The 25,519-nt window shown below is 58.5% G+C and overlaps 6 protein-coding genes across 6 annotated transcripts; 2 read left to right on the top strand and 4 right to left on the bottom strand.

The window, feature by feature from the left end:
* Positions 1 to 1,836: 1,836 nt before the first annotated feature.
* HXT5_2 (hexose transporter hxt5) lies at positions 1,837 to 3,626 on the bottom strand (the record flags this gene model as incomplete). Its single annotated transcript, XM_066774526.1, has 2 exons — positions 1,837 to 2,943; positions 2,997 to 3,626. 2 exons carry the CDS (start codon positions 3,624 to 3,626, stop codon positions 1,837 to 1,839), a joined length of 1,737 nt encoding a protein of 578 aa, XP_066634645.1.
* Positions 3,627 to 10,711: 7,085 nt separating this feature from the next.
* SLS55_003045 (uncharacterized protein) lies at positions 10,712 to 11,450 on the bottom strand (the record flags this gene model as incomplete). Its single annotated transcript, XM_066774525.1, has 4 exons — positions 10,712 to 10,951; positions 11,010 to 11,126; positions 11,187 to 11,352; positions 11,404 to 11,450. 4 exons carry the CDS (start codon positions 11,448 to 11,450, stop codon positions 10,712 to 10,714), a joined length of 570 nt encoding a protein of 189 aa, XP_066634644.1.
* A 1,477-nt stretch (positions 11,451 to 12,927) lies between these two features.
* Positions 12,928 to 13,488, top strand: SLS55_003044 (uncharacterized protein; the record flags this gene model as incomplete). The annotated part of the gene is made up of 1 exon (XM_066774524.1): positions 12,928 to 13,488. One exon carries the CDS (start codon positions 12,928 to 12,930, stop codon positions 13,486 to 13,488), a length of 561 nt encoding a protein of 186 aa, XP_066634643.1.
* A 1,018-nt stretch (positions 13,489 to 14,506) lies between these two features.
* Positions 14,507 to 15,403, bottom strand: NIT8 (Molybdopterin synthase catalytic subunit; the record flags this gene model as incomplete). Its single annotated transcript, XM_066774523.1, has 3 exons — positions 14,507 to 14,922; positions 15,223 to 15,230; positions 15,399 to 15,403. 3 exons carry the CDS (start codon positions 15,401 to 15,403, stop codon positions 14,507 to 14,509), a joined length of 429 nt encoding a protein of 142 aa, XP_066634642.1.
* A 2,658-nt stretch (positions 15,404 to 18,061) lies between these two features.
* Positions 18,062 to 19,209, top strand: SLS55_003042 (uncharacterized protein; the record flags this gene model as incomplete). Its single annotated transcript, XM_066774522.1, has 2 exons — positions 18,062 to 18,069; positions 18,096 to 19,209. 2 exons carry the CDS (start codon positions 18,062 to 18,064, stop codon positions 19,207 to 19,209), a joined length of 1,122 nt encoding a protein of 373 aa, XP_066634641.1.
* Positions 19,210 to 23,761: 4,552 nt separating this feature from the next.
* On the bottom strand, positions 23,762 to 25,513 carry SLS55_003041 (uncharacterized protein; the record flags this gene model as incomplete). Its single annotated transcript, XM_066774521.1, has 4 exons — positions 23,762 to 24,243; positions 24,559 to 24,659; positions 24,968 to 25,182; positions 25,235 to 25,513. The coding sequence occupies 4 exons, from the start codon at positions 25,511 to 25,513 to the stop codon at positions 23,762 to 23,764; spliced, it is 1,077 nt and encodes a 358-aa protein (XP_066634640.1).
* Between the last annotated feature and the right edge of the window lie 6 nt (positions 25,514 to 25,519).

The following is a 25,519-nucleotide window of genomic DNA, read 5'->3' as shown; positions in this document are numbered from 1 at the left end:
GCGCGCGCGCACGTGGGCGTCGCAGTCGAGAGAAAGGGGGTAATGATAAGCCAGCGCAGCAAGAGTGGGCCAAGATCATCTTCTCAGTCAAGAATCAAACCATCATCATCACAAGAGCCCCGAGTGCTGTGGGGAGGTGTGGATGTGTGTTGGGCAGAAAGTCGCGCGCTGTGGGTTTGCAGCCAGACCGGTTTCTGCGGAACTCGCGATGCGTCTTCAGCATGTGTTGTCCGTGGTGTGGAGCATCACGGCAACGGAGAAGTGAGAGAAAAGCAGAGAATCGCGATGATCTCGGAGAAGGGGGTTGTGGTGTGGTGGTGGGGGAGGGAGGCCCGGAGGAAACGTGTGTGTATGTGGAGGCACACGCAAGAGGAAGAGGCTCCGCTTTGTGGAGTCGCGGGGCATCCAACCGGTGATGATGAGACGCGCACCGACGCTTGGCGTTGAAGGACGCGGTCTCACGCGAGGCTCAAAGCCTGACGTCACCGCTCATGCCCAACGGTCCCTTGTGCCTCGCGACATATCGCGATACTGCCTCATCGGGTAAGTCCAGCGGCGGCCGGAACCCCGAGCCGCCCTTGGTTGGAGGGAAGGTCGTTGCGCAGAGAAGACGAAGCCAGTGACGCAATGAGACTTGGCTGGAACTCGGATGCCTCTTGATTGATGACCGGATAATCGCTTCCCAGCTCTTCCATCTGCTCCGCCGCAGCTGCTGAGCTCCGAGACAGTGCTCGCGATCGTAGTATGACGTCCTCCCCCTTTCCACATCCGACCCGATGCTCGTGAGGGCGGTTCGATAGCGCAGTGCAGCGCAGCCCAACATTCGGAATTCCCTTCCCTTTTCTGCGCGCTCCCAGGGCCTTGAGATTTCGCCGAATAGCGTGCAAGAAAGAGGCATCTCCCCACCATCCAAGCGCCGAAAAGGTCGTTGCGGGGTCCGTGTAAATCACCGAAAAGGCAGCGAGGCGGACGGAGCGGAGACGCGAGAGCGCGGCGGGTTTCCCCGTTGTTGTGTGGGAGATCTGTGAAGAGAGAATCTCCGCGCCAACATGCCCCGTGCTCCCCACAAGACGTCTTGCAACGCCAGGGCATAAGCGACTGCAACCTGCTACGCTCCATCGGTGAGGCATTTCGTCATTGCGCCTTCCCGCCCGCTCGGTAATTGGGACCATCTGCGACGCGCTACCGGGAGAGGCATCTCTGATCAGCATAAAAATTCAGATTTCCTGGTCGCTCGGCCGAATTGGCGCGTCGGCGAAATTCGTAATGTGCGTGCGCCGTGGGACTGCTGCAGCTCCGTCACCGCCCTCTCTTCTCATGTATGGTAGACGAAAACTCTGTTCGGCGAAAGGGCTACTCCTTTGTTATGACCATCATATCCTCTCTCCTTGCCTTTCGCTGAGTGCTTCCATTGTCGCAGCCAGATAGTGAATCGAATCGATCAAGTAAATAACAAAGCAATCACAAGCAAATAGTGAAGTGGACTGTGTGTATGTATGTATATTGTCGAAGGACATGTGGGTATTCGCATGTGCATTAATTCTTAGATAACTCTTCTTCATCCTCCCTTCCCTTCCGCGCCCTCTCTTCGGGGTATTCTAGGATGTCTAGACGTCTTCTTCAGAGAAAAGTTGGAAATAGCCAAACCAAATCGTTTCCCCCCTCGCACCCAGTGCGTCACTCTTCCATCCGATTCCCAGTTCTCATCGTTAGAGATAGTGATGTTACAAGCGGAAAATTTTCGTCAGCCCAGCCCCCATTACACCGCTGCTGTATGCTAGTTATGTGCAGTAATAAATAGTAGAAAATATCAATCTCAAGAAAAAACGTTCATCTTCATGCCTGAGTCTCACCACCCTCGTGGTGGATGCTCTGGCCGCGGACACCGCCGAGGCCGGACTCCTGGTCCTTGACGATGGACCTGCCACCGGGGCCGAGGTGCAGCGCGTCGGTGTTGGGCGCACCCTCGGCGTTGAGGCTGCTGCCGTCCCAGCTGGCCGAAGTGATGGGGTTGACGTGCAGGACGTACATGGTGTCAATCTCCTCGAGCGAGCGGCCCTTGGTCTCCATCATGAAGAAGTAGACGACCCAGAACAGCATGAAGCAGGACGTGCCGAAGACCAGGCCGTAGAAGTAGTCGATCTTGTCGGTGATGAAGGTGGAGAAGAACGAGATCAGGAAGTTGAACAGCCAGTTGGAGGCGGTGGCGAGGGCCATGGCGGTGGCACGGTAGCGGGCGGGGTACAGCTCGCCGACAACAGCCCAGACCAGGGGACCCCAGGTGATGGCGAAGGCGACGATGAACAGGCAGGTGAAGACGATCATGATCTGGCCGGCCACAGCGTTGTTGCCACCGTTGTCACCGTTGGGCAGCATGTAGTGACCGATGAAGGCGTAGATGAAGAGACACATGAACATCCAGGCGGCACCGGCCATCAGACACTTGCGGCGACCGCAGTGCTCGACGACCCACAGGGCGACGAAGGTAGCACCGACGTTGACGGAGCCCAGGATGATCGAGGTGACGTACGAGTTGGACATGCCAGTGGCCTCGAAAATCGTGGTACCGTAGTAGAAGAAGTAGTTGGCGCCAGTGAGCTGCTGACCAGCCTGGAGGATCATGCCGAGAATGGTGCGGTAGAGCATACGGGGGCCAGTGAAGACCTCGTACCAGTGGTGATCGCCACCAGCCTTCTCGGCCTGCTGCTTCTCCTCGATGTCCGCAATGTCCTGGTTGATCAGATCGTCGTCAGGGGCGCAGTTGTTGAGGCGAGCCATGATGTTGCGGGCCTCCTCAATGCGGCCAACGCGGTAGAGCCAGCGAGGGGACTCGGGCATGAGCAGGATGGAGGAACCCAGAAGGATGGCCCAGAGGGCGGAGAGGCCGTTGGGAATACGCCACTGGGCGCTGTTGGAGTAAGCATCCTCAGTACCGTAGGTGACCTGTTCGAATTGGGTTAGCAGGAGCCGGGGATACGGAGCGGGCCGGTGCTTACCATGTAGGCGGTCCAGATACCAAGAGTGATGAACAGCTGGTAGGAGGCGACGACGGCGGCACGAATGCTCTTAGGCACGGACTCGGACTGGTACATGGGGACGGTCGTGGAGAGCGAACCGATACCGAGACCAGAAACCAATCTGCCAATGGCGAACTGGGCCCAGACATCCTTGGAGGTGATTTCGATGATGACACCGACGATGTAGGCAAAAGCCCAGAACGAGATGGAGAACTTGCGGCCCATCTTGTCGGCAAGAGGGGCGGAGCAGAGACAACCGATCAGGGTACCAATGCAGAGAAGACCGACGATGGTACCCGAGCGGGCGGCGTTGAACTTGCCGTGGTCGGCGAAGCGGTTCTTGAAGTCGGTCATGGCCATGATACCAGAGATCTGACCGGACTCGTAGCCGAACATGAAACCGCCCATGGAGGCGATGGCACCCATGATCCAGGCGATGGCAGGGGCCCGCTTGGCGGCGATGGGAGACCTGGTCTGGAAGTTGCCAGCCGACGGCAGCTCAGTCTTGGAGCCATTGCGAGGGGTGTCGGTGGGAGTGGTCTCGGCAGGCGAGGCCTTCTCGTGGACGGTATCCGCTGCGGGATCCGACTTCTTGTTGAAGAGGCCCATTGTGGGTGATTGTGGCCCGTGTGTGAGAGGTGTTGGCAGGCACGGGAGTGCTGTATGTATGTGTGCTGGTTGAAGTGTGTGGAACAAGTGAAGCCAGAAGTCAGCTCTACGGCTGGGGTCGGCGATTTATAGCTCTGGGGACTGGAGAAAGCCGGGCAGTGGGTGAATCGGGGTTAACATGGGGCAACGGGATAAACAGCGGAGGATGGTGCCGGCCGGGGCCCACGCCATCACGGGGCGTGCAGACATCTCCAGATGGGAGGTCGGGTCGGCCTGGTGGGGGATGCTACTCAGCGCGGCCGGGTCGAGGCACCGGCCTGTCAGTCGCGCGTCTGGCGACAGGGCAGGCCGGTGGTGCGTGAGCCGGCCAAATTCGTCGACAGACCCACCCGCTCCCGAGAATCCGCCTGCGCACCCCGAGGCGTCTGCCCACCTCAACATCGTGACCGCCTTCACCACTGCCGACCCCGGCTCCGCGTCCAGAACAGACCACGGACCTCGGACGTGCGATGCTGCCCTGCGATGCTGCGGCGCCCGCGACGCGCCCTGAGCCTGGGCGTGCGAGCCCCATCGCCGGCCACGCGCGAGAGCGCAGGAGGGAAGCACTGCACCCGTTGAGCATGCTAGCGCGCCCTCGCCTACCGGCGCCCGACACCCAGCCAGGGCCGCCTTGCCGCGCTGGGATGCGCGCCTAGGCAGGGAAAAGATGGTTGCTGGTGGGCGTGACCAATGGGCGGCGGCGCTGGCGCGGAATAGCGGTATTTCCGTAGGGCTGAGACGGAAACTACGTACAGCGATCCACCATCGATCCACTGCTCTCTGGCCGCGCCGCGACTTGTTGGCTGACGCCGGCGTCTCTCCCGCAGAAATTTTTTCTCGAAGCCGATCGACGCCAGGCAGCCTCGCCGTTTGCGTGAAACGGCGCTGGCGGCCACGGAGATTTCGCGTCTGACGTCAACGCCGCGCCGGGCGCAGACGGCCAGCGGCGAAGAGGCTGCAGCGGGCGGCGGCTGGCGGACGGCCCGGCAAGCGGCCAGTCAGGACCGCCCCGAAGATCTACCTCGCGCGAGCGAGGAGCGACGCTGCTGGCGGCTCCGTCGCGAGCGCACTGCGCACACCGACACGCTAGAGCTAGGCTGCATTGTGGCCATCGCAATCTGCAAGTTGCGCTCGCTAGCCGGTCAGCACAAATGCAGCGCCGTGCCTGGCCGCCTCGTCGTCGCATCAGCGCCACCAGCGTGCCAGCGCCAGTCGGCGGTGATCCTCGCGCGGGTGGCTGCCACGGCCGGCCTTGGCGCGCGCGGTGGCGCCAACGCCCCTGACGAAAAAATCTTCGGTAGCCTGAGTCGTCTGCCGAGCCGCGTCGAACGACATTGCAGGAATAGGAATAGCAGGCAAAACCCGGAACGTCGAGCGGCGAGGAACGCGGCAGCCGGCCTGGTGTTTGCGTCTCGAGTGTGTTAGCCTCGTTTGCTGTTTCGCTGCATGTTGGTGTTCGTGGTGCGTGCCGCCGTGCCGATGCGCGCTGCCGATGGCCGGTGCCAGCTGCCGTTTGTTCGCCGCGCGTGGCGCTCGTACGAAACCTGCCCTGTCGCTGTGCGGCTCTGTCCGCCCATCACCAGATCACGGCACCGCCAGACCCTGGGAGCGCCAGATTCACGCCACCCGCCGGATTCTTCAGCAACGCCTGGGCTGCCGTCAGAGGCGTCCGGTCGCGCGAAGCGGGCACTCCGAGCACACCGTCGGCGGGTGCCGAGCCAGACTTCTGCGGTTGCTGCTGAAGCCGTCGTTCTCACGATGGCACGCCTCGCCCAGTCGCAGGGGCCGGAGGAGATTCCCGTTCCATAGCCGTGCGCATGCAGGACGCGAGCCAGGACCATGCAGCCGGGCCGAAGTGCTCACGTAAAGGTGGGTTTCGCGACATCAACATGCAACTTCGGAGCTGAAGGAGCGCCGACAGCGCCTGTCCAAGTCCACGTTGCGCCTGGTGCCGGGTCCACTTCCAACGCTGCTCCTCGGCCAGCTCCACTTAGCGCTCTCCACCACGGAGCCCGATGGTGGGAGAGTGGGCAGATTGCCCACAGCGGAGAGACTGCGTGGAAGAAAGGGGGGGAATGAGGAGCCTCCGGACGGAGATGCTGCACTCCAGGCCTCTCCGTGCTCCCACACTCTCCGCAACGCTTGCTCCAGGTGTCTCCAGCTTCCCCCCAATCGCGTTATCAGTGTGCCCCGGACTCGACCACCACGCCGGTATCGCGCCGTGATGGTCGCGTGTCCCGGCGTGAGATTCCGTCCCGCTTGTGTAATCGCTGGTCGCGCGCGCACTGCGCCGCCCAGCCTGTCCTTTCCTCGCGATCTCGACTCGCTCGTCGAAACGCTCGTCCTGTCGTGGCGCCGATGCTCGGACGCAGGTGGTGAGCGGCCGAAGTTGAGGCGTCGGAGATGAAGCGCAATGCGGAGAAGGTCGAGTGGTCGATGGAACTTGCCATTACGCGCGTGAGCTGAAGAAAATGAGGCGATGCGTCATGCCGTGCCCATGGGGACGAGCAATCTCCCCCGTCGGTTGCTGGGACTGTGGGTGAGATGAGGCGAGCGAGGGGGTGGCCTTCGCTCAGCATGGAGAGCGTTGATCCCACACCCGATCGGCTCCAGACTCCACGGCTACACTGAGGGGCCCCTCGAGAGACAGCCGACATAGATCTAGATGGATGTCTTGCATCTGGCCTGTGTGCAACTCAGCAAGCTAGACGTGGTCGCAACAAACCAGCGTGAAAGGAGGCCAGCGCCGGAGATAGCGGACATAAGATGCAGAGTTGGGTTGCGTGAGGAAGAGGAGCGTGGAATCGGCGCACCCAACACTGCAAAGGCGCAAAGCAGTGGAAGCAGCCAGGCATGAGCTGGATGAGAGACATGCAGACTCACCGCGCTGATGGTGTTGCGCTTATCTCACCCTCGTTTGCGTTGCACGGTGGCCATCCCGATCTGGAGAACACCACATGCGCCGAGTGTTCATCACGGTTTGCAGTGTGTATATCATCTCAGCACAACCGCGGCGAGAATAATGGCGGGTAGGCGACGACAATCCGGCGTGCGACGACTTCGCGTGTCTCCTCGGTCGGCAAACATGGGCATCGGTCCTTCTCGGCATCGCGACGGCGAGCGGCGGTCGCGAAAGCATCGCAGCGGCAGACACTACAGGCTGGGGTGCGTCTGCCACTGCGCGCTGTATGAATGCGGACACCTTGGACATCGATTCGAGCGTTGTGTGGAGCATCCGGAGTGCTCGCATATGTACGACGATCCATGGCACTTTCCTCCCGCACCGGGGAATTTAGCGACCGGGGTGTGCGACGATTGCCGAGCGCAGGGAAGGCGACAGGGCGAGGGCGACAGGCGCGCGGCGGCGGCCTGAGGCAGGCAGAGAGTGCGCGGGCGAGTGCGGCATTGTTATGGCGGTGCTGCGGTGAGCAATTGGTGGTGCGACGGGGCGGAGGCGGAAGTTGGCTGGCGTGGGTTGCCCCGTGGAGAGAAGAAGTTGTGGGGGGCTGGGGTCGGGGTCGGTCTGGGGCGCATCGCCCTTTGTAGCCGCCTCGCAACCCTCTGCACCGATGGCTGACTCGCCCACAAAAACTCAGAGCGCCACGCCGGGAATGACTTCAGCCTGAAAATAGGGTCTGCTGGAGAAAGCCGCCCCAGACCCCAGGTCCGTCCAGTCCAGCCACCAATCGAATTGGACCTCCGTCCGTGTGACCTCCAGGCTTCTCCACATCCTCCACGGGAGCCCGCACGTCCAACGCTCTTGGCTTCGCCTGCCCGGCTTCTGCACACCATCCCATCGCACTCCCTGCCCGATCTACCCGCGCCCGCCAGCGCGTTGGTTCCTAGCGGCCGCGTCCGTCCCAACGGTACCTGCCCAAGTCACTGTCTTCGATCGCGCCCATCTCCCGCCCAATCCGTACCCACTCGCTGCTTGATCCAACTTCGTCGTGGAAAATCGATTCCGCCGGGCTCCACACACACAACCGCCCCGAAATCCTTCAGTGTTCTTCCCCCAGCCACTGTTCTCACGTCGCGCATTTGCACCACCGCACGCCTCTTGCCGTTGCTCCGTGCTACCTCGGGTCATGCTGCGCCGAAGGCAGCCCCGACTGGCCGCGCCGACGCACACACGCCCTCACCCCCCTTTACGGCCAATTGTCCTTGACGCCTCCTTCCTCTGCGCCGCATCCTTCCGCATCTCTGTAAGGCAATACTCCCGTTCTCCCAATTTCCAAGCCCCGAAACTTTGTTTCGACTTCACACTCTCACCCCTTCGCAAGCGGTGTGGAGAAAAGCAAGAGCCCGGACATAAACGAGCCGCGTCGTGTCCGGCAAAGTGTAAGCCACCGACGCACTGTACTTTTTCGAGGGCGAGCACATACGTACGCCCCTTGCTACCAGGCCTCTCTTCACCCCCAGAGAAGAAGGAGGATTCATACGTTTATGCTCCGGATTAGAGGGGCTGCTTCGCCTAATACATCAATATACATCTTCCAATTCCTAATTTCTGTTGGCGAATCTCGGTTTCCTACTCCAGCCAATAGCGTTGCGGAACCGCGGTCTTGAACCTCTCCGAACACCTCCGTGCAGGGCAGCACCTGACACACCTCTGCAGAAGAGAAACAGCATGATCAATCAGGTGGACATCCTTCAGCCCTGAACTCATTCTCAAGCCGGGAAGAACCGGACGAGAGGAAAGCGGCAGCATCGGCTCCCCATTCTTCGTCGCCCGGTAGAAACACAACGTGCTTCTCGAGTGCCACTGATCGACCGGACCTGCCTTGGTCAGCAATTTTCTGCAGAATTAGTTTTTCCCTGCCTAGCGGGTAGCGGGAGGACCCGCATAGGAGGAGCTGTCCCACCCACCATTGTCGGCACCGAGGTTGTGCGGACGAGCGGAAGCAGACCAACGTGACGGATCGCTGTTGCCTGCTCCTGTTGAGGCCACGCCGGCCGACTTAGCCAAGTCCTGAGGCTCTTGAAGAGGTCACCCCACCAGTGGCAGAGGAGGGACAAGCATATGCAACAAGTGCGTTGCAACTGAAAGTCCTCTGGGGCTGACGCAATGCTCCCTGTTTGGCATGCTTAGCCCTTTTCTTTCTTTCGACCTCACCTCTAAACATATTCGTGGTCTCAAATAAGTCACTTTCGGCTATCTAGCACGCCAGAGTTCTTACTCAACGCTTCAACCGCGAGGCCACGAGCTACAGCTGCATCGACAGCCGAGAAATGAATCCATTGCTTCTTCGGTCAGCTACAGCCTTGCTGGCCGGATCGCGTCCCCAGCCTGAGACATCGCCTACAGTGGGACAACGCAAAGCTGTTGTGTAAGAAAGAGATGATGCCGTGCTTCATCACTCACCGCACGCACACTACGCACGACACGCATGGTGCATGCATAAGCCAAGCTTCCTTCCTTCCTTCCTCCCAACCCCACAAAAGCATAAGCATCTCGTGATTTGCAGGTCCTTTCCCTTTTTGCCGCACTACTCCCTGCTGCGCGTCATTAGCCTGCAGGGGGCCTAAGAGCCGAGTGGACAGTTCATTGGTCGAGTGGTTCGGTACGACCTCAGGCTCTTTCTTTTCGTGTATATGCATATAGTAAAGCAGGTATAAGAGAGAAAAGGCAATCATGCCTGCTGGTTGATATTAGTTGAGCGCAACACAAAAGCGGTGCGCACGATCGAACCATCGAACGAACGGAACAACGACGAGAATTAGGAGAGGGGTGAGCAGCAACATGTCTTAGATCGGTAGATCAGTCTTCGCCACGCCCTCAAGCCTCCTTTCTTTCCGCTTCTCGCCAAAAAAATCTTCTCGTGCTGTCATACCAAGCCTACCCGAGACCGTGACTCAAGAGGATGATATAATGGGTGACGGCGGCATTTTCGAACCGCTCTTTCTCGTGGAGAAAGTTGAGGAAGAAATAGGAGCAGAAGGAGCCGAAGGAGCCGCCCGTAAGCAAAGCCACACCCACACCTTTGGATCATACGAGGTCGGGATCGGGTTACTTAGAGCGGGACGGAGGGTGAACTGCAGATCGCGGGTAGTTGTCGATGAAGCAACCATAGATTCATGGGGGAAAGAAAAAAGGAAAAAGAAAATCGGACAGAAAGCATCAACCGCTCGTCTCAACTAACGCAGTAAAGATCGAACCGACCCTATCCATCTGGGAAAAAAAAAGGTTAGTCATGGTCATGTGGCCGAGTCTCCCGCCAAGATGAGGATGGAAGCAAGGAAGAAAGGAATGAAGGGCTGAAGTAGTAGTAGTGCTGTCGTTGGCTACGATCAGCGGTGATTTGCGGGAGCTACTGCAGTCAGGCAGTTAGTGGTGTCGATCGAAGGAGAAATAGGCGAAAGTGTGGGGTTGTTAGTCGCGAGCTTAAAAACCCACCCAACCCGCACCCCTCATTCCTCCACGCCGATCGACGCACGTGGGAGGAAAAAGCGTTATTTTTAAGCACAACTAAGCTCTAGCGCCTGTATCCACCCGCCCGAGCTCGTGTAAGATTCAACGCCTGCGTTTGCGACGTCATGCGGCTTTCGCTGCGACTTGCCTGGGCAAGAGGAGCTTCATGCGTGGCGGATTCCCTATGCTGTGGGAGCACGATTCTTTGGAGCGGGCCACACCATCATGACTGATGTTTTCACGAAATTATACTGGGCTTCAAGATGATAAGAACAATCGTAATTTCCACACAAGCTCTTCAAACATACTACTTCGAAACCTGAAATAAGCGGTTGATGTCTTCTGGAATAAATGAGTGTGGTGGAAGATGCCAACGCTGAAGGAGAAGGAGAAAGAAACCATCATAGCCGGTCATAAGAATAGTCATGCTGTGAGGAGAAGGGCAAAGCGACTCCAACGCTGGCCAGGGGAGCGAACATTTGCACAAGTGTCCCCCCCAGCTTGCACAGACTACCCTCATTACCCTGAGCCATCTATGCAACACCTTGCAATTACTCTTCGTTGCTTTTTCATCCATGCCGTCCAACCAGGCACGAGCAGCGGCCAGTAGCGGCCGACTGTAGGCTGGCTGATGCCCTTAGTAGCCGCCGCCGTAGCCGCCCTTCGACTTGGTCGTGCACTCGGACTTGGTCTTGACAGTCGAGGTGGTGTACGGCTTCCAGCTGGTAGTCGGGCACAGGCTCTGCGAGTACGACACGATGGTGCTGACCGTGGGCTTGGTGACGGTAACGACCTTGGTGCTGCTGCCGGTCTCGACGGTGGACTGGGTCTTGGTGATGGATTCAACCTTGCTGGTGGTGTAGACGGTAGTGTAGACCTTTGTTTTCAAGTTAGCGGCAGATTTGAGGGATACATCGAGAGCGGAACTGACTTACCGTAGTGACGGTGCTGGTCTTGACGTACGGCTTGGTGGTGGGAATGGTCACAATCTGGGTGGTGGTGTAGGTGTAAGGAACCACCTTGGTTTCGGTGGTGATGGCCTCGCCGGCATTCTGTATTGCTCTTGGTCAATGGCTGGGAGCGGGCTGTGGGAGTTGGTTCAGTCGACGTACAGTGATGGTGACAGGAATCTTCTTCGTCACAGTGACAACGTAGGCGGACGAAGTGGTAATGTAGTCAGTCTCGTACTTGGCGGAGCAGGTGCTGGCCGGCGGGGGAGGGACGGAGGTGGTGGTGCCGTAGCCGCCGCCACCGCCGGGCAGAGCAGCAACAATTGAGCTGCTAGTTGGTCAGCAGCAAGAAAGCTGGAAGGAGAAGATGTTGTTTTACCTGGAGGCCAGGAGGGCAAGAAGAGCGACCTTCATGGTGGAGAACATTGTGAAGTGATGGGTAAGAGCGAAGAATGAGGCTCAGAGGGTAGTTGTGGATGGGGAGATGTGCAACGAGGGCTGTTGAGCGAAGGAGAAGCTTGTTGATGATGATGGAGATGGGTTCTCGACGTGGACAAAGCTATGCTTTATAGACATCGTGGACTGGCCGCAAACAAGGAATGCAACTTGACATTGGTCTAGCTGATGGTGCTATGGACTTCCGTGCCCCAGACGAGACATGGCTTGGCTCGTGGACATTGTCGTCAGAACTGTAATCGGGTCTCCGCACATTCTCGTCGAGAGTGTGGGCGGCGCTCATGCATGCAGCACAGAAACAGCATCTTTTGTCGACCAAGGCATCAGGCAGGCCCTGGACCCCGGCCCAGAAGGAGTAGGCCCCCGGCAGGAAAGATTTTCGTAAGAGAAACAGCCATGTCAGCTCCGAATCACTAAAAGCGGAAGGGCAGGAAGCACTGTGCAGACAACGACAGGGAATCAACAGCACGATTGAGCAAAATCTTCTGGGGTCGACAGGGGCGAAGTCCCCGGAATAGCAACAGAGTAGGCCGAACGGCACGGCCGTGGCTGAACATGCACGTCATAGCAGTTCGGCTGTTGCTCAAGGTAAAAGAGCGGTACAGCCAAAGCAGGCATGGTAGAGGAGCAGATGCGGGGCATACACGGGAGCTGACTTGCACCTCTCCCGCCATGGGCGGCGGCCGGAGGATTGGAGTAGTACCATGGTCATCATGGTAAGGCTGTGGAGGCAGGTGCCCGAGGTGACGGCACACAGCGTCAGGAACCCGTGCTCGTGGGACGGCAGCCAGCGCGCGGTGGTTCGTCGGGGTCTCTCTGTCTGGCCGGGAGCTCGTGTCTGTGGCGGATCGGGACGGGAGAATACGATGGGTGCGCCATATGGGGCCAGCTAGGACGGCAGCCGATGAGCGGCGCAAAGCTGATGAAAGGGTGGCCCCGCGGTCGGAGCGGTTCGTTCGTACCTGCAAGCCGTGACCTGATGGAGCGATGCGGAGAGAGAGAGAGAGGCCGGGGCGGGAGTGCAGGGTTCACAGCGTCGCGGGGGCGGTGCGACGTGATTGGCCGCAGCCTGACTAAGGGTCGGCGGCGGCCTGATCGACAGGCGTCCCAACGGGAACAAGCTCTGGCCCTCTCGCGACTTTCTGCGACCGCACGCCTCTTCTCGTCCGATCTGGCCCTCGCTGACTGCAGTCCTCCACTAGTCCGGCAGCCACCCCGCTCAATTGCCCCGCGAGGAGCCCTCTTCCCCAGATCAAGCTCGCTTCAGCTCCCGCCAGCTGCAGGCACAGCCCGACCGCCCGCCCGAAGAGGCAGCACGCTCCTCTTCAGCTCCAGCTCCCAGCTCCAGCCCGACGACACATTCTCGGCCACGTTGGCCCGCTGTCACACGCGCTGCCTCTTTCCCGACCGGTGCCCTGTCACGCCATCCCGCCGCAACAGCTCAGACATGGCCGCTCACACAGAAGAGCCGCAGGAGCAGGCGCCGCCGCCCGAGTCGACCCAGTCTTCCTTCCGCGACGCCTTCACCTCCCGCCGATCATTCCGACAGTTCGGCTTGTTCTTCGCAGGCGCCACATTCTTCACCGGCGCCCAGCTGCTCACCCGACGCGCTCTCCGCCGTCGCTTGAAGCTACCAACGCCCCCGTTCTACCATCCCAGCGTCACGCCCTACCAGCAGGGGAATGGGGCCATGGACGCACTGGAAGCGTTCAATTTGGCCACCGTCAATGTCGTTAGCGCAGCCATCATGCTGACCGGCGGCGCCATGTGGGCCACCGACATTAGCACACTGGACGACCTGAGAAGCAAGGTCAGGCATAGGGTCGGCACTGGCGACGACAAGAAGTCGGACGAGGAGATAGAGGAGTGGATCGCTGAGGTACTAGCACGCAAAGACATGAAGGAGGCCGTCAAGTCTGCTACCGGCTTGCAGCTGGAGCAGTTCCTCGCCCAGGCTCAAGCCAAAGCCACGGAGAACGAGCGGACCAACGAAGGCTCTGCAAAGTAACGGAGGATCCGTCCAGGATATTGATGAATACGGCTGCTGTGCGGTCCACGAGACCAACGGCAACTTGCATTGTTGCGACCTCTGGACCCTGTATGTCTCAGTGATGTCCGATGAGGCTGGCAGGCAGATGTTCGTGTGGGAAAACTTCGTCGCACGGCCATGACATCACTTGAGCTTGCAGTCGGGCTTCGAGTTCTGCAATGGACCATGGATCAACGGTGTTGATCGCCCTGGACCATACTTCTCCACTCCATGTAGTATTACCACGAGCGCAGGCGGCGTTTCCGCGCCAGGCGCCACGTGAAGCTGTTTCTAAAAATCAACTGGCGGACTCCTGCATAAGTCAAGGAACCAACATCTCAGCCTCGCTCAGCTCTTGGGCTGCGGGAGCCATCTCGCACCCGACAACTTGCTCAAGTGGAGGAATCTGACCAGACGTAGGCCTTGGGGAAGAAGGTGTCGGAATCGACGGCCGAGCCGTTCCGTATGACAACGATGCTGTAGTCTCATTGAAACGGCGCACACGGTGTAAGAATAGAATTATGAACTAACGCACCGCCCCAGTTGTGCTGCGTAGAGCAACATGATTTGTGTCTTCCGATGAGCCGCTGCACTAACTAATGTACGGCTCCTCCGCCTACTTCGATGATCCCTGGGGCTGCTCGGCCTAAGACTTGAACCAACTACATGCCGTGCCAGCGGACTCTGCCGCTAATCCTGCCCATTTCAGCCTTTTGCGCATCTATGACCGCGGCCTACAGCAGCGGCGCTCAACCGATCACGCCCCGCGCTGTCCAACCACGTCACTGCTCTATCATCTCGCGCCCCTCATCCACCTCCACCATCCCTAAAAATACCCCATCAGTCCCGCCCATTGACTTCGCTACTCTACATCCCACTTCCTTCCTTCCTCCCTCCCCCTTTAAACTCTTATCTACTCGTCTGCCCCTCAAAGACCTAAACAGCCACGACCTACCTACCTTGACCACTCTCCTCCCTCAAAAGTCCCCACCCCTCCTCACCCCTCCTCCTCCACCTTACCATCTCCAGCATCCCCACCACCACCCACCGCCGCTGCCCCATTCCCCACCCTCACCCCGGCCTTGCCATCCCTGTTCGCCCTCCACACGGCGCCCTCCTCGTCGCCCACGAACTCCTCGAGCTTCCAGATCTCGGCGCGCTCCTTGGTCAGCTCGAGGGCGTCCTCGCCGCCGCGCCAGGCGGCCTGGCGGTGCGGGCTCGACACGGCGACGAGCACGCTCTCCTCGCCGACGGGCACGGGGCCGAGGCGGTGCACGACGGCGACGGCCGTGAGGGCGTGCCGGACGCGGACCTCGCGCGCGAGCGCGAGCAGGGTGGCGAGGGCGAGCGGCGCGTACGACTGGTACGAGAGCCGCGCGACGGGCTTGGAGTCGAAGGTCGAGCGGGTCGTACCTGTGTATTGTTTTGAGAGCCTCTGTGTAAGTGGGTTTTTCTTTAATTTTTTTTTGCACCCCTTGAGGTAGTGGGATGGGTTTGGGGATTTGTAGAGGGGTTACGTAATGGGGGCTGTCTGTGGACTGCGGGGCTGGGTGGATGATGGGATGATGGTGGGGTGCTGGTTTGGTATGGAGTCGAGAGGGGGAGTGCCGTGGATGCTTCCAGTCGGCATGGGTCGTTCCGTGAATGATCCGCATTGGTAGTGGGGAGTTCCGTGAATGCTTCGAGTTGGTATGGAGGGTGCCGTGAACGCACCGAGTTGGCTTGGTGACAGGAGGAGTGGAGATTGGGCCGCGGCCTGTAGACAGTCTGCTACATGTGATGGACGCCTGGATCGATGGGCGAGATGCCATACATGCGTGCCTCAACCGTACCGTTCTCTGGCTGGGACTGGTGCTGGTTCCGAGTGCGTGGGGCGTATAGTGGACTACCGCATTTGCTCGACGGCAACAGCCATGCATGCCTCAGCCGTACTGCCTTCGCGCTGGAACTGATACTGCCCCGAGTGCGGTTTCAAGGCTCGAGTGCGGGAGGCAGGGCGGGAGTGCAAGCGGACTGGCTGATGCTGAGGGCTGATGTTCTGCTGACACGAAGCTGGACAGCACCGAGTCCAATCCACCCCAGCATTCGAGACAGGAGGACCTTTGTTCGCCGTCGGACCACTGCTCAAAATTGCCTCTTTTGTCGAGGCATCATCCAACGACAGGAGGAGCGTCCGTCTGTCCCACGTCGGATTCCCCGGTTTCCCATGGGTTGGATGCGCGAATTTGGGGCGCGAAAAGTATGTGGCCCTCCTTTTGCGAGTTGTGATGGAGCACATAGCATGCCAGCCAGCTGGCCAATATTACAGGTAGGAAAGAGGTTTGAGAGGCATTTGCGCAACGAGCGGGTCGACAAGGATCAGGGATGGTGAAGGCAACGGTGGAGATTGAAGCATGGGTAAGGCGGAAAGCGAGGAATGGGATGGCGGCAAAGGGTGGGGGAAATTTTTCAGAGTTGTGGCAACGGCAGGGAATTAACAGCGGCTTACCGGCAAACAGGACGACGGCGCCGGCGTCAGGGCTCTTGACCCGGGCCATGACGGACGAGACATCCAGGTGGTCGTAGGTGAGTTGCACGTACACGCCCTCGTCTTGGCGATGCATTGCATCGGCGCTCGTTTCGGTCATAGTGATGCTACCCAGACGGGAGGGCGGTTGAGACAGGCACAGAGACGCGGCGGTGGGAAGGGTCCAAGACAGAGCGACCGATTCGGCGGATGAAGATATGCGGGTCGGCGTGTGTTGGAGCAAATGCCGTTCAACGATGGCGGGGGAGCGTGTCTGGCGGGAGGCTGTCGTGGTCGTGGTCGTGGTCGTGGGGCTCGCGCTGCCGGCCGCCCTCACGGCGCTGCCGACGCCTGCGTCAGCGCCCGCTCATGCTCGCCGACTCAGACACTACTACCTACTGCCATCAGCAACTGCACCACCCCATTGCGACGTGGGCCATGGCCTCGGCGCTGGTCGACCTCGAACATGGCGTCCGCTGGAATGCAATGCACCGCAGCGCACCGCCTCTCTGCTGCGCCGGTCCAGGGTCCGCGGCGCAGGCGCTGGCCAGGAGACGCTTCCGCTCGTCAATTCGACGCCCGCCGTCCCGCTCATTTCGCCGTTGTTGACAGCCAACGGTCAACGCCAACTCGTTGCTTTTTCCGTCTCTTTTCCCCGGGCCCGGTGCCGCGATGCCGCGCGGTGGTGGAGTTTTGGCAAAAAGCACATGCGCCCGATCTCCCCGGAGTTCCAGATGGCTTCTCGACCCAGGGCCGCGCACGATCGGGCGGGCGATACGCGGCTGTGGGCCCCCGCAGATGCGAGGGCAAACACCATGGCCGCCGGCGGCCATCACATGGCGGCCAGAATGTGACTGAGATGCGAGAAATCGCATCACCGAGTCTGACCCCAGCAGCGCGAATCCGGGTCGGGTCTCAGTGTCAGCCCTGGACAGGCCGCGACCTACCCTTCTGGGCGGAAAAGAATGGGGGGCGCGGCCGGCGACTGGCCGCGACGTCAGAGCCGACGAGCAGAGCAAGCGTGTATGACACGTCTGTCGCACATGTGGTTCATTCTGGTAGCCGTGGGCCTGGTCGCTCGTCTTCAGATCCCGCAGCATTGATGTTCGAGGTCGCCTGCGCAGCCAGATCCCGGCCTGCACCCCGGCGCCTATGCTGACTGCCGCCCCGCCCCGCCTACGCGCCCGTCCGCCGTTGCAACAGCTAAAAATGAAAAAGAAATAAACGAAAAAGCAAGGATCGCAAACGGTCTCCCTACTTTGGCCGCATCCCATTCGCCGGCGAGGCACCGCTCCTCCCTCCGCGCCGGCCGTCCAAAAGCGACGCGATGTCTCGGGCCTCTCTTGTCTCATTCCTCATTGCTGTGCGACCACGTTGCTCAATCGCTCACAAAGCGCAGCCCGCGGCGCCCCATGCGGACCCTTGTGCCGCATCTCATCTGGATCTCACCTCTCGCTTGCCGGATGCACGATGCCTGCGTCCGCCCGGCACCACCGTTGACGATCCATCCAAATTACTGCCTTATGCTGCACGCAATCTCTGCTGCCCAGATCTCCCGAAAATACCGCTGTGACGCATCACTTGCTCGCCCACGCAAGGCACGCCCCAGCCAATGCCAGCGCCCCTTGCTTCGATCGCCGCACGCCTCAAAGACAACGTTGAGAGCACAGCGTCAGCTTTACGCGCGCCGCCCCATGCCCATTGGCCCCTGCCCGCGGCCATGCTGCTGAGCCAAAACAATGGCCAAACAACGTGTCCAGAATCGCCCGCTCGAGTCCGCGCCAGAATCCAGGGCGGAGGGTCACGTAACGCCGGACTATGCCCCCGGTCACCGAGCCACAAGCCCAGGCGAACCCTTGGGTAAACAGAGCGCTGTGCTTTTTTCTCGGCCCCCTTGAGTCCGGAGAATGGGGCTTTTTCTCGCTCCCCATATATCATCCAGCGGCTGCTTATCTGGAGACAGTCTCTGCATCCATACTGCTCCTCGTCCTGCCCGCACTGCTGCCACCAGCTCGGTCTCAGCCCCAGCCCACTTGAACATGGCCGATGCCGACGTCTTCCGACCCTCTTCGGCCCGCAGCTCCCCACGCAAGAGATCGTCGCAGCCCGGATCCCGCTCCCATCCCGACTCGGTCATCTCGGCACACTCGACCCCGCCAGCATCGCCCGAGAGCACCGCCGAATACTGGGACCGCTGTGTCGAGAAGATGGAGGAGAACCTCGAGAAGCGCCGCATGCGCCGCGCTGCCGCCATGAACTCCCCAGACGGAAAGCCCCTCTCCGCCCGCCACACCAACCGGATGGTCCTCGACATCATTTCCAGCTACAGCGACGACTCTTCGACACTTCCCACGCCCACCGCCTCGCCCCGAGGCCCGCCCGCTTTCGATTTTGGCTTCCCCCATGAGCGGGAAAGAGCCGATTCCGCACATGATATCGAGTCTATCGCAGAAGCTCTCCAGCTTTTCCCCAAACCCCTGGCCAGTGCGAGGGGTAGGCATCATGCAGCCTCCCTTTCCACTTCATCCATAAAAGCCCAAGGCCTTCGCAAGGAAGGCCAGACGCTAGCATCACCCATCGTCCCCATGAACCCCCCAACACCGCCTGCCACCGATTCTTCGAAGAAACAGCGCAAATGCCCTCCCCGGCCGCCGCGCCCCGACGAGCCATTTATCGGCCTTCCCATCACCCCTTCTCCGCACCCATACCGCGTTGTGCGCAAGCCCACCATGCCTCAGGAACGCCGATCGGCTGCCCCTCCCAACATCAGGATAGCTCCACTGGATCCCACGTCGCCGAGCAAGTCCACCTCAACTCTTCCCAACCTGGAACCCATGCCTCCTTTGCAGTGCTTGGAGCTTACACCACCTACCACTCCTGTTCGCAACTCGTCATTTGCCCTGCAACAGCAACTGATTTCTGTGTGGGAGGATGACGACGATGACGAGGACAAGACAGGACTGATGGAATATGTGCGGCGCACCCTGCAGGCTAGCAAGACTTCCTTCTCGGGTGAACGCGACCGGGAATCAAGAGAAAGGGAACGGGAAAGAGAAAAGGAGAGGAGGAAGGAGAGCATGGACAGCGCGCACAGTGCTGAGAAGCGCCCCACTGAAAGGCGTAGGAGGAGCACTGTCCGCCAGGCAGTGATTCGTGTTTTCCGCTGCGGTGACAGCAAGGAGGAGCAGTCATGATACCCACGGTTGAAATTCGACCACCTCGCCCAGAGCCTAATCCTTGTACAGAACCATCTTCGTAGATGGCTAATGGCACTCCTGGCCCATCACTTTCTCACAACTGGCATACGATTGCTTTTTTTTTGGGAGGGTATTCATTTGGACTTCGTTGCACGCACTTTCCTCTTGGCCCTGTAACATACATCCCCTACATTGGAGGACATTTCGGTACATGCTCGAGGAGAACATACTTCTCCCTCTTTCACGCTATAACGGTCACTGGCGGGCACTTTGTTTCTGTTTGGCGACAAAAAGGGTCTTCTCACGAAATTCACGGCCATTGCATTGGGGTTATGTGGCGTTGTCGAACTCTGTATTGTCGGGCGGCAAGTATTTGTGGACTGGATTCACGCATGCACTGGACGAGGGTCCCCAAAAGTATTCTTTCCGGCAACATAGACTCTTCTGTACAGGTTTTCGGGTTCTGTGCTCTGCGGTTTTTTTTTTATTTTTTTTGTTCCCCATCTCGGTGTAGCATCATTACGAAAGCCATGAATCAACTGATTGACGTCTGATCCCACCACGAATCCTACTTGCAACGCGTGATTCAGTGCGTACCCCGCTCTCTCCTCCTTCAACGCCAACGTTGTTCCTTGCTGTCGCGTTCCGGAAACCCCTCCTCTCTCCTCGCCTTGCACAGAAGCACGTATCCCCTTCGTCATTCACTGCGATACCACCTACCCCTCCTCGCCGCGTTCCTTTTTTTCTGCCCCTCACTCTCTTCTCCTCTCCTGATCTTTCCTTCCTTTTCCCACCTTCGCTCATCAGTCCACGCCTTGCCTGCCCCGCCGCGCCCACACAGCCTGGGCGGGCCGTCCCGCATCATACCCTCTCTTTCCTCGCCCCTTGCTTCGGCTCACGCAAATGTCGCACAACAAATACAAAGCATACGCAAGCAGAGCCCACGTTACCCGAGTAGCAGAGGCAGCCGACCACCTTGGCCTTATCATCCTCCTTACGTCTTATCTTGGTAGGGATGCATATGCTCTAGGCAATACTTTCACCCCATCCCGAGGTCGAGGCCTCGGACCCTTGTCACTTTTTCCTTTTCGGGCCAGGGTATTTCTATTTCCGGCGCGTGCGGTAAGGCGGATCATCAGGTGAGTACTGGGGGCTGGGTGTGATCATCGACCACTGCCGCGGCTACGGGTACCCGCTTTTCTTCCCCCCCTTCAACGAGTGACCGTGGGGTGGGGAGGGTGTACGCATTGATGGGATGGATGCACTGCTGACAATCCAAATCAACAGCTGGGATGCCACAGGAAGCGCTGGAAGTTGGGAGCTGATGGGGTTGAGAAAAAGCTACGCATGATGTACCCATGTGCATGCGGAACATAAGCGATGGCCCCGAGGGCTGGGATGTGGCATGTTTCAGAAACGACGCCGTGCAGCTGGACACGCACGCGCACACTGGGGGTGAGAGATGGGGACCTGAGAGATGATTCGATCAATCAGCAATACGGCTCTCGGGTTCCCCATGATTCTACTAAAACATGGCCTCTCTCGCCAGCAACGCGGAAACGCCGACCTGAGCTGAGACAAGACCGGAGATCAAGCAGACGGCTTAAATGATCAGGCGCCCAGCACTGTGTGTTTAGAATGTCTGGGTTGACGCGCGCGCATGGGTGTTTTGATGACATGCTTCTGGTCCCGCTTCCTTCGACATTCATCCAGGTACCTGGTTTTTCTGTAGCGCCCACTGTATGTATCGGATGATGTGCGCTGGAGTTAGCGCTTCCCGTCACCGCTTTTCATTGGAGTCGCTGTTGTTGGTGATTGGAATACAATCAGCCCACAACTCGTCGGCAATCCGCTCAAGAGCCGAAAAAGAAAAGAGAGAAGAAGAAACCAACGAGTGTTCTTTCTTCAACAAAAACATGCCGATCCAAAGTCTTCGAAATGAAGAGCCACTTTCCCAACATCACCGGCCCACAAGGCATCAGTCGGGCTGGTCAATCGGAAGTGTAGGATGAGGATGCTGAGCCCAAGACGATGCAGCACGAAATAACCGCGCGCGCCCCACGCCCTGCAAGTATACAAGGGTACGTGCATGCAGGTTTGCGCCACGCCAAATGGCAAGGCAATGCATGAGTGCATGCACGCACACACGCATCCTGCTGCTTACCCGCCCGCCTCGCTCCCTCTCTCTCTCGCTCAACCATCCAGCCGCACGCACCCAAAATGAATTTTTTCGCTTTTTTTTCTCTCCCCCATTCTTTTCGGGATAATCAGCAGAGATCCTACCCGCCGATGCTACCCTGAAAACCGTCTTTTGCATCCTCTCTGGCCAATGAGTTGTTTCCCAACCAGAAACGGATCTTACTGCTTGCGAAAGGCATCATCCCCGCCGCCGACTCCATACCTTCCCGAGTCCCGCTCCCGCTCCCGCTGCCGCTGCCGCTCTCCCGTTGCCGCCACCACATCGTCTCCCACATTGCAGCGCCGCATTAGACGCTCGATTCGATGTTGTTTGCTCTCTGACCGCAACTTCGCTCTCGACGCATCCAGCCCGTTGCCTTATCTCGGAGCTGAGCCACCGTTACACCGAGCCGATATGAGCTGTACAGCCACCGAGTCTAATGAAAAGTTCATGCTCTGCCCGGAAAAGGGGAGGCACAGAGGCTGGGCTGGGGGTTGCGCATCATGACTGCATCAAATGACCTTGCCTTCGATGATCTCTTCTTTCCTCTCCCCCCCTCTTCGAATCTCACAGCTCACGGTTTCCGAGTGTTGGATAAGCAACAAATGAAGGCAACAAGGATATAGACAAACATGATAATTTGAGTTTCCCATCATTCGAGACAGGTACCGCGTGGGCAAGAAGCATCTTCGCCATGGTTACCAACAATAGCACCTGTACAACCAACGGCAATGGGGGCAAATGACCAAGCCAGCCGGCATCTGGGAAAGCGGGCTGGGTGGTATACATAAGCCACAGACGTCGCACAATGGCGCGCCTTGTGGCCACACCGGGGGCGTGGACGGTCTGGAAGGCGGGAGGCGGGAGGCGGGAGGGAAATGAGCGGGCGGGAAGTTGGGGGCCGGCATGGCGGCGAGAGCGGTGAACGGAGGCGGGAAGTGGGGAGGCCGGGGGATGGGGCGAGTGCTAGTACGTATGGGTGGAGTACAGGGAAGAAAGAGCCGATGAATTATTTTGAGTCCCCGATCTCTGCTCTGGGCTGGGATATTTGGTTTGACAGTCACGTCACGTTCTTGAGGTTGGAATATTCCTTTTTCCTATCCGTGACGTATGTACTTCCTCGATGCCCGATGCGCCAGGAGAAGGTTGGAGATAGGACGACGGGATTGTAAGTGCCGGTCTCGCCACAGCGAATATTGTATTGTGCGTTATTTTCCTCGGGTCTACAGAATGGATAGTAGTACGACAGAGCGGAGCGGAATCCGACGCACGGTGCACCGTGAAGCAAGTAGCAGTGGCACGGTGGCTTTTCGAAAGATTTGAGCCTTCTGTGCCTCGCGAAGGAGGCCACACTCTTCCTAAAAGGGCAGTCGAAGCAACCATCCGGACGTATATGCGAAAGCTATACAAACACACCCAGATACAGGATTTTCTTGCCACGTAAATATGGTGCAAGGTGGCAGCGAGATGTGGAAGGGCCCAATGCTCTTGCAACCTGTCGTGGTGGCAGGAGACGGCCTGAGAAGCAAGGAGCACATGCAGGGCGATGATCTGCCAACGGCCCGGGGTGCAGGCCGCGGAGCGGAAGTGAGGGGGTTAAGGGGTGCGAATGATTGGCAGCGGAAGGAAAGAAGTGTTCTCTCTCCCTCCTCCTGGTTGCACGCACTCTGTACGCGCGCGCAAGCCAGTGTCGTAGCCAATGCCCTCCAATAATCCATCCTCCATTCTCAGCGGATGCGACCTCACTGACCATCTCGTCTATTGAAAGCAATACGGCCACATTCCGGCCGTGAACGCGGGTTGGAAAATTTTCTTGCTACATCATCGCTCTGGCGGACCATGGTCATGACTGACTTTCTGCCGCGGGCGTCCCGCAAACGTGTGCACCTTTCTCAGTCTATGCCCTCTTCACCCCTCACATCTCGGACCCACTGCATCTCCGACAGCCACGCGCCAACCACGCGCTATCGAACGTGTTCTTCACACCTTACCCCTCGATGCTCCCTACGAAGAGACCAATTGCGTCCCTCTGCAGGTCTCACGGCCTCTCGAATGCTGCGGGGCCACCGTTGAATTCTGTTGTGCTCTCCTGCGGAGCGTCGGCAACACTGCAGCACGGTGACAGCAGGAAGAAAGGTGGTCTGGCGTGCGTTCTGCAGGAACAGAGAGCACGGCGGCTATGTAAGGCGAGAAGCGCAACATGGCGTAGCGTGGAGGGAGGGGGTGGGAAGCAAGTCGCACTTGAGCACGGCATGAAAGACGGGCATGGGGCTTTGTTGTTGGTCTGCTTGATCGATGACTTGTTCTCTGCTGCTCAGTTTGATTTCTCAATACTGTTTCTCCGTTCCTCTGCTTTGCATGGACTGTTTGCTAGCAGGAGATATCTTGGAATACGTGTTGCGGATCCGTGACGAGCTCTTCCCAGTCTTCCCTCAGGGGCAGGATGACCTCGCTCCAGAATCTCTTCCGGACGGCCTCGTTCTGCAGGCTGAAGTCCGTGCCCTCGGGAGTGGGGTACATGCACTTTCCGACGACGCTGGCGAACTTTGGCAGTTCGTCATCTTGGATCTGCCTCGTGAGCCTCTCGGCAATGCGGTAGGGTGTATAGGCATCGTCGAGGTCAGCGGGGGTTCTGTGCGTGGTCAAAGGCGCGCCGTACGTGAGTTCGAGCAGCGCGATTGTGAGGAAGAAGAGGGCGTGGTTCTTGACGCAGACGTCGGCTTGTACTGGGCGCTGCTGTGTTGGAGCGCAAGCGCCTGGTCCTTGATGTGTAAATTCCTTGATGACGTAGAGGATGTGGCTTTGCGGATCGACATGGATATCGGAGCTGCTCAAGTGGGTATCAAGCCAGGCTGTGTCATAGGTTTGGAGTATGCCAGCGGCGAGTGAAAATGCAAGGGTTCGCCTGGATGATGTAAGCCAAAATTCTGTGATGGATACTTCCAAAGATACCCATACTGACTTTTGGCGTGTAGTGATGGTGCGGTGCTTCTTCCGGTCAAGAACGTCGTGTAACGGGACGAGTCCCCGGTCTTTAGATGGCGGAGCAGTGTTGTGTAGATGGTAGTGCCAATCTCCGCCAGAGATGAACCCCAAACAATATTTCTGGATATGGCAGTGACTCCCAAGTGTTGAGCAGAGGCAATCAATCTTGGTCAACGGGCTACACTGCTTGCTCTGGTCATAAGTTGGATCAATCTTCAGGATCGGGACGACGAAGTTGGCCTTCTTCTTGTCCGGTTTGGGATGCGAAGCGGATGTAGATGGACTGGATATTTGAAGTCAACAGGTGCTGGACATGGGGAAAAAAAGCACCAGACGTACTTATGCTGCGGTGCTTCAAGCGGAGAGACAATAGAATTTCTCCACGTCTCGGGAAGCGGTTGGCCGGCGCATCGACCCAGAAGGAACGAAACATGAAACTCTGGGACGTTTCTCTGCTCATCAAATTGAAGTGGTATATCAAGACGTAGATTGGCTTTGTGGGAATGGGGTCGCGAAGGACATGTCTGTTCCCAAATAGAGCACAACGTGTTGCAAAGCCTGTGAGAATGGCTCCGTAGTGAAAGCCAGTACTTTGAATGAGCCGTCATGGATTTTTGGCCTTCGCTTATCTCAAGGTCAAGGGCACCTTTGGTAAAGGCGCATAGTTGATCGATGTCGTCTCTGATGTCTGCGATGAGTTGTTGATGCTTTTCGGAGTTGAATCCACCGCGGATGCGACTCCAAGACTTCTTGAAAAAGTCCTTGCGCAACTTCTCATCAAGCTCACCATCGATCAGGAATGGGACCTGTGATGATTGTCAGTACTGTACCCATAGCTGACGCCGATGAGAGGAATACACTCAAATCATCGCGTAGCTTGAGCTTCCGGCATAGCAAATCGATCCTTTTATTGAGCTGCCTGACAAACACCCGATAGGTCCCGTAATCTTCGGCCAGACGCCTTCGTAGGACTGCCTTGACCTCTTCGTTATCCCAGCCTTGCCTGAGATCTACAAGCTCTCTGATTTTATCGTCGGGAAGATCTTGAAGGAGTTCTCTGCAGGATTGTCGGAAAGTGGCGATGCTTAAGACGAGGCGGGACTGGCTGGTGAGGAAAATGTGTTCATATTCGCACATGTTTCT

This window comes from Diplodia seriata (genome assembly GCF_021436955.1).
Source record: "Diplodia seriata strain FDS-637 chromosome Unknown scaffold_3, whole genome shotgun sequence".
NCBI classification, from domain to species: Eukaryota; Fungi; Ascomycota; class Dothideomycetes; order Botryosphaeriales; family Botryosphaeriaceae; genus Diplodia; species Diplodia seriata.
Note: the sequence above shows the minus strand (reverse complement) of the source record. Positions and strands in the feature narration are given on the sequence as shown.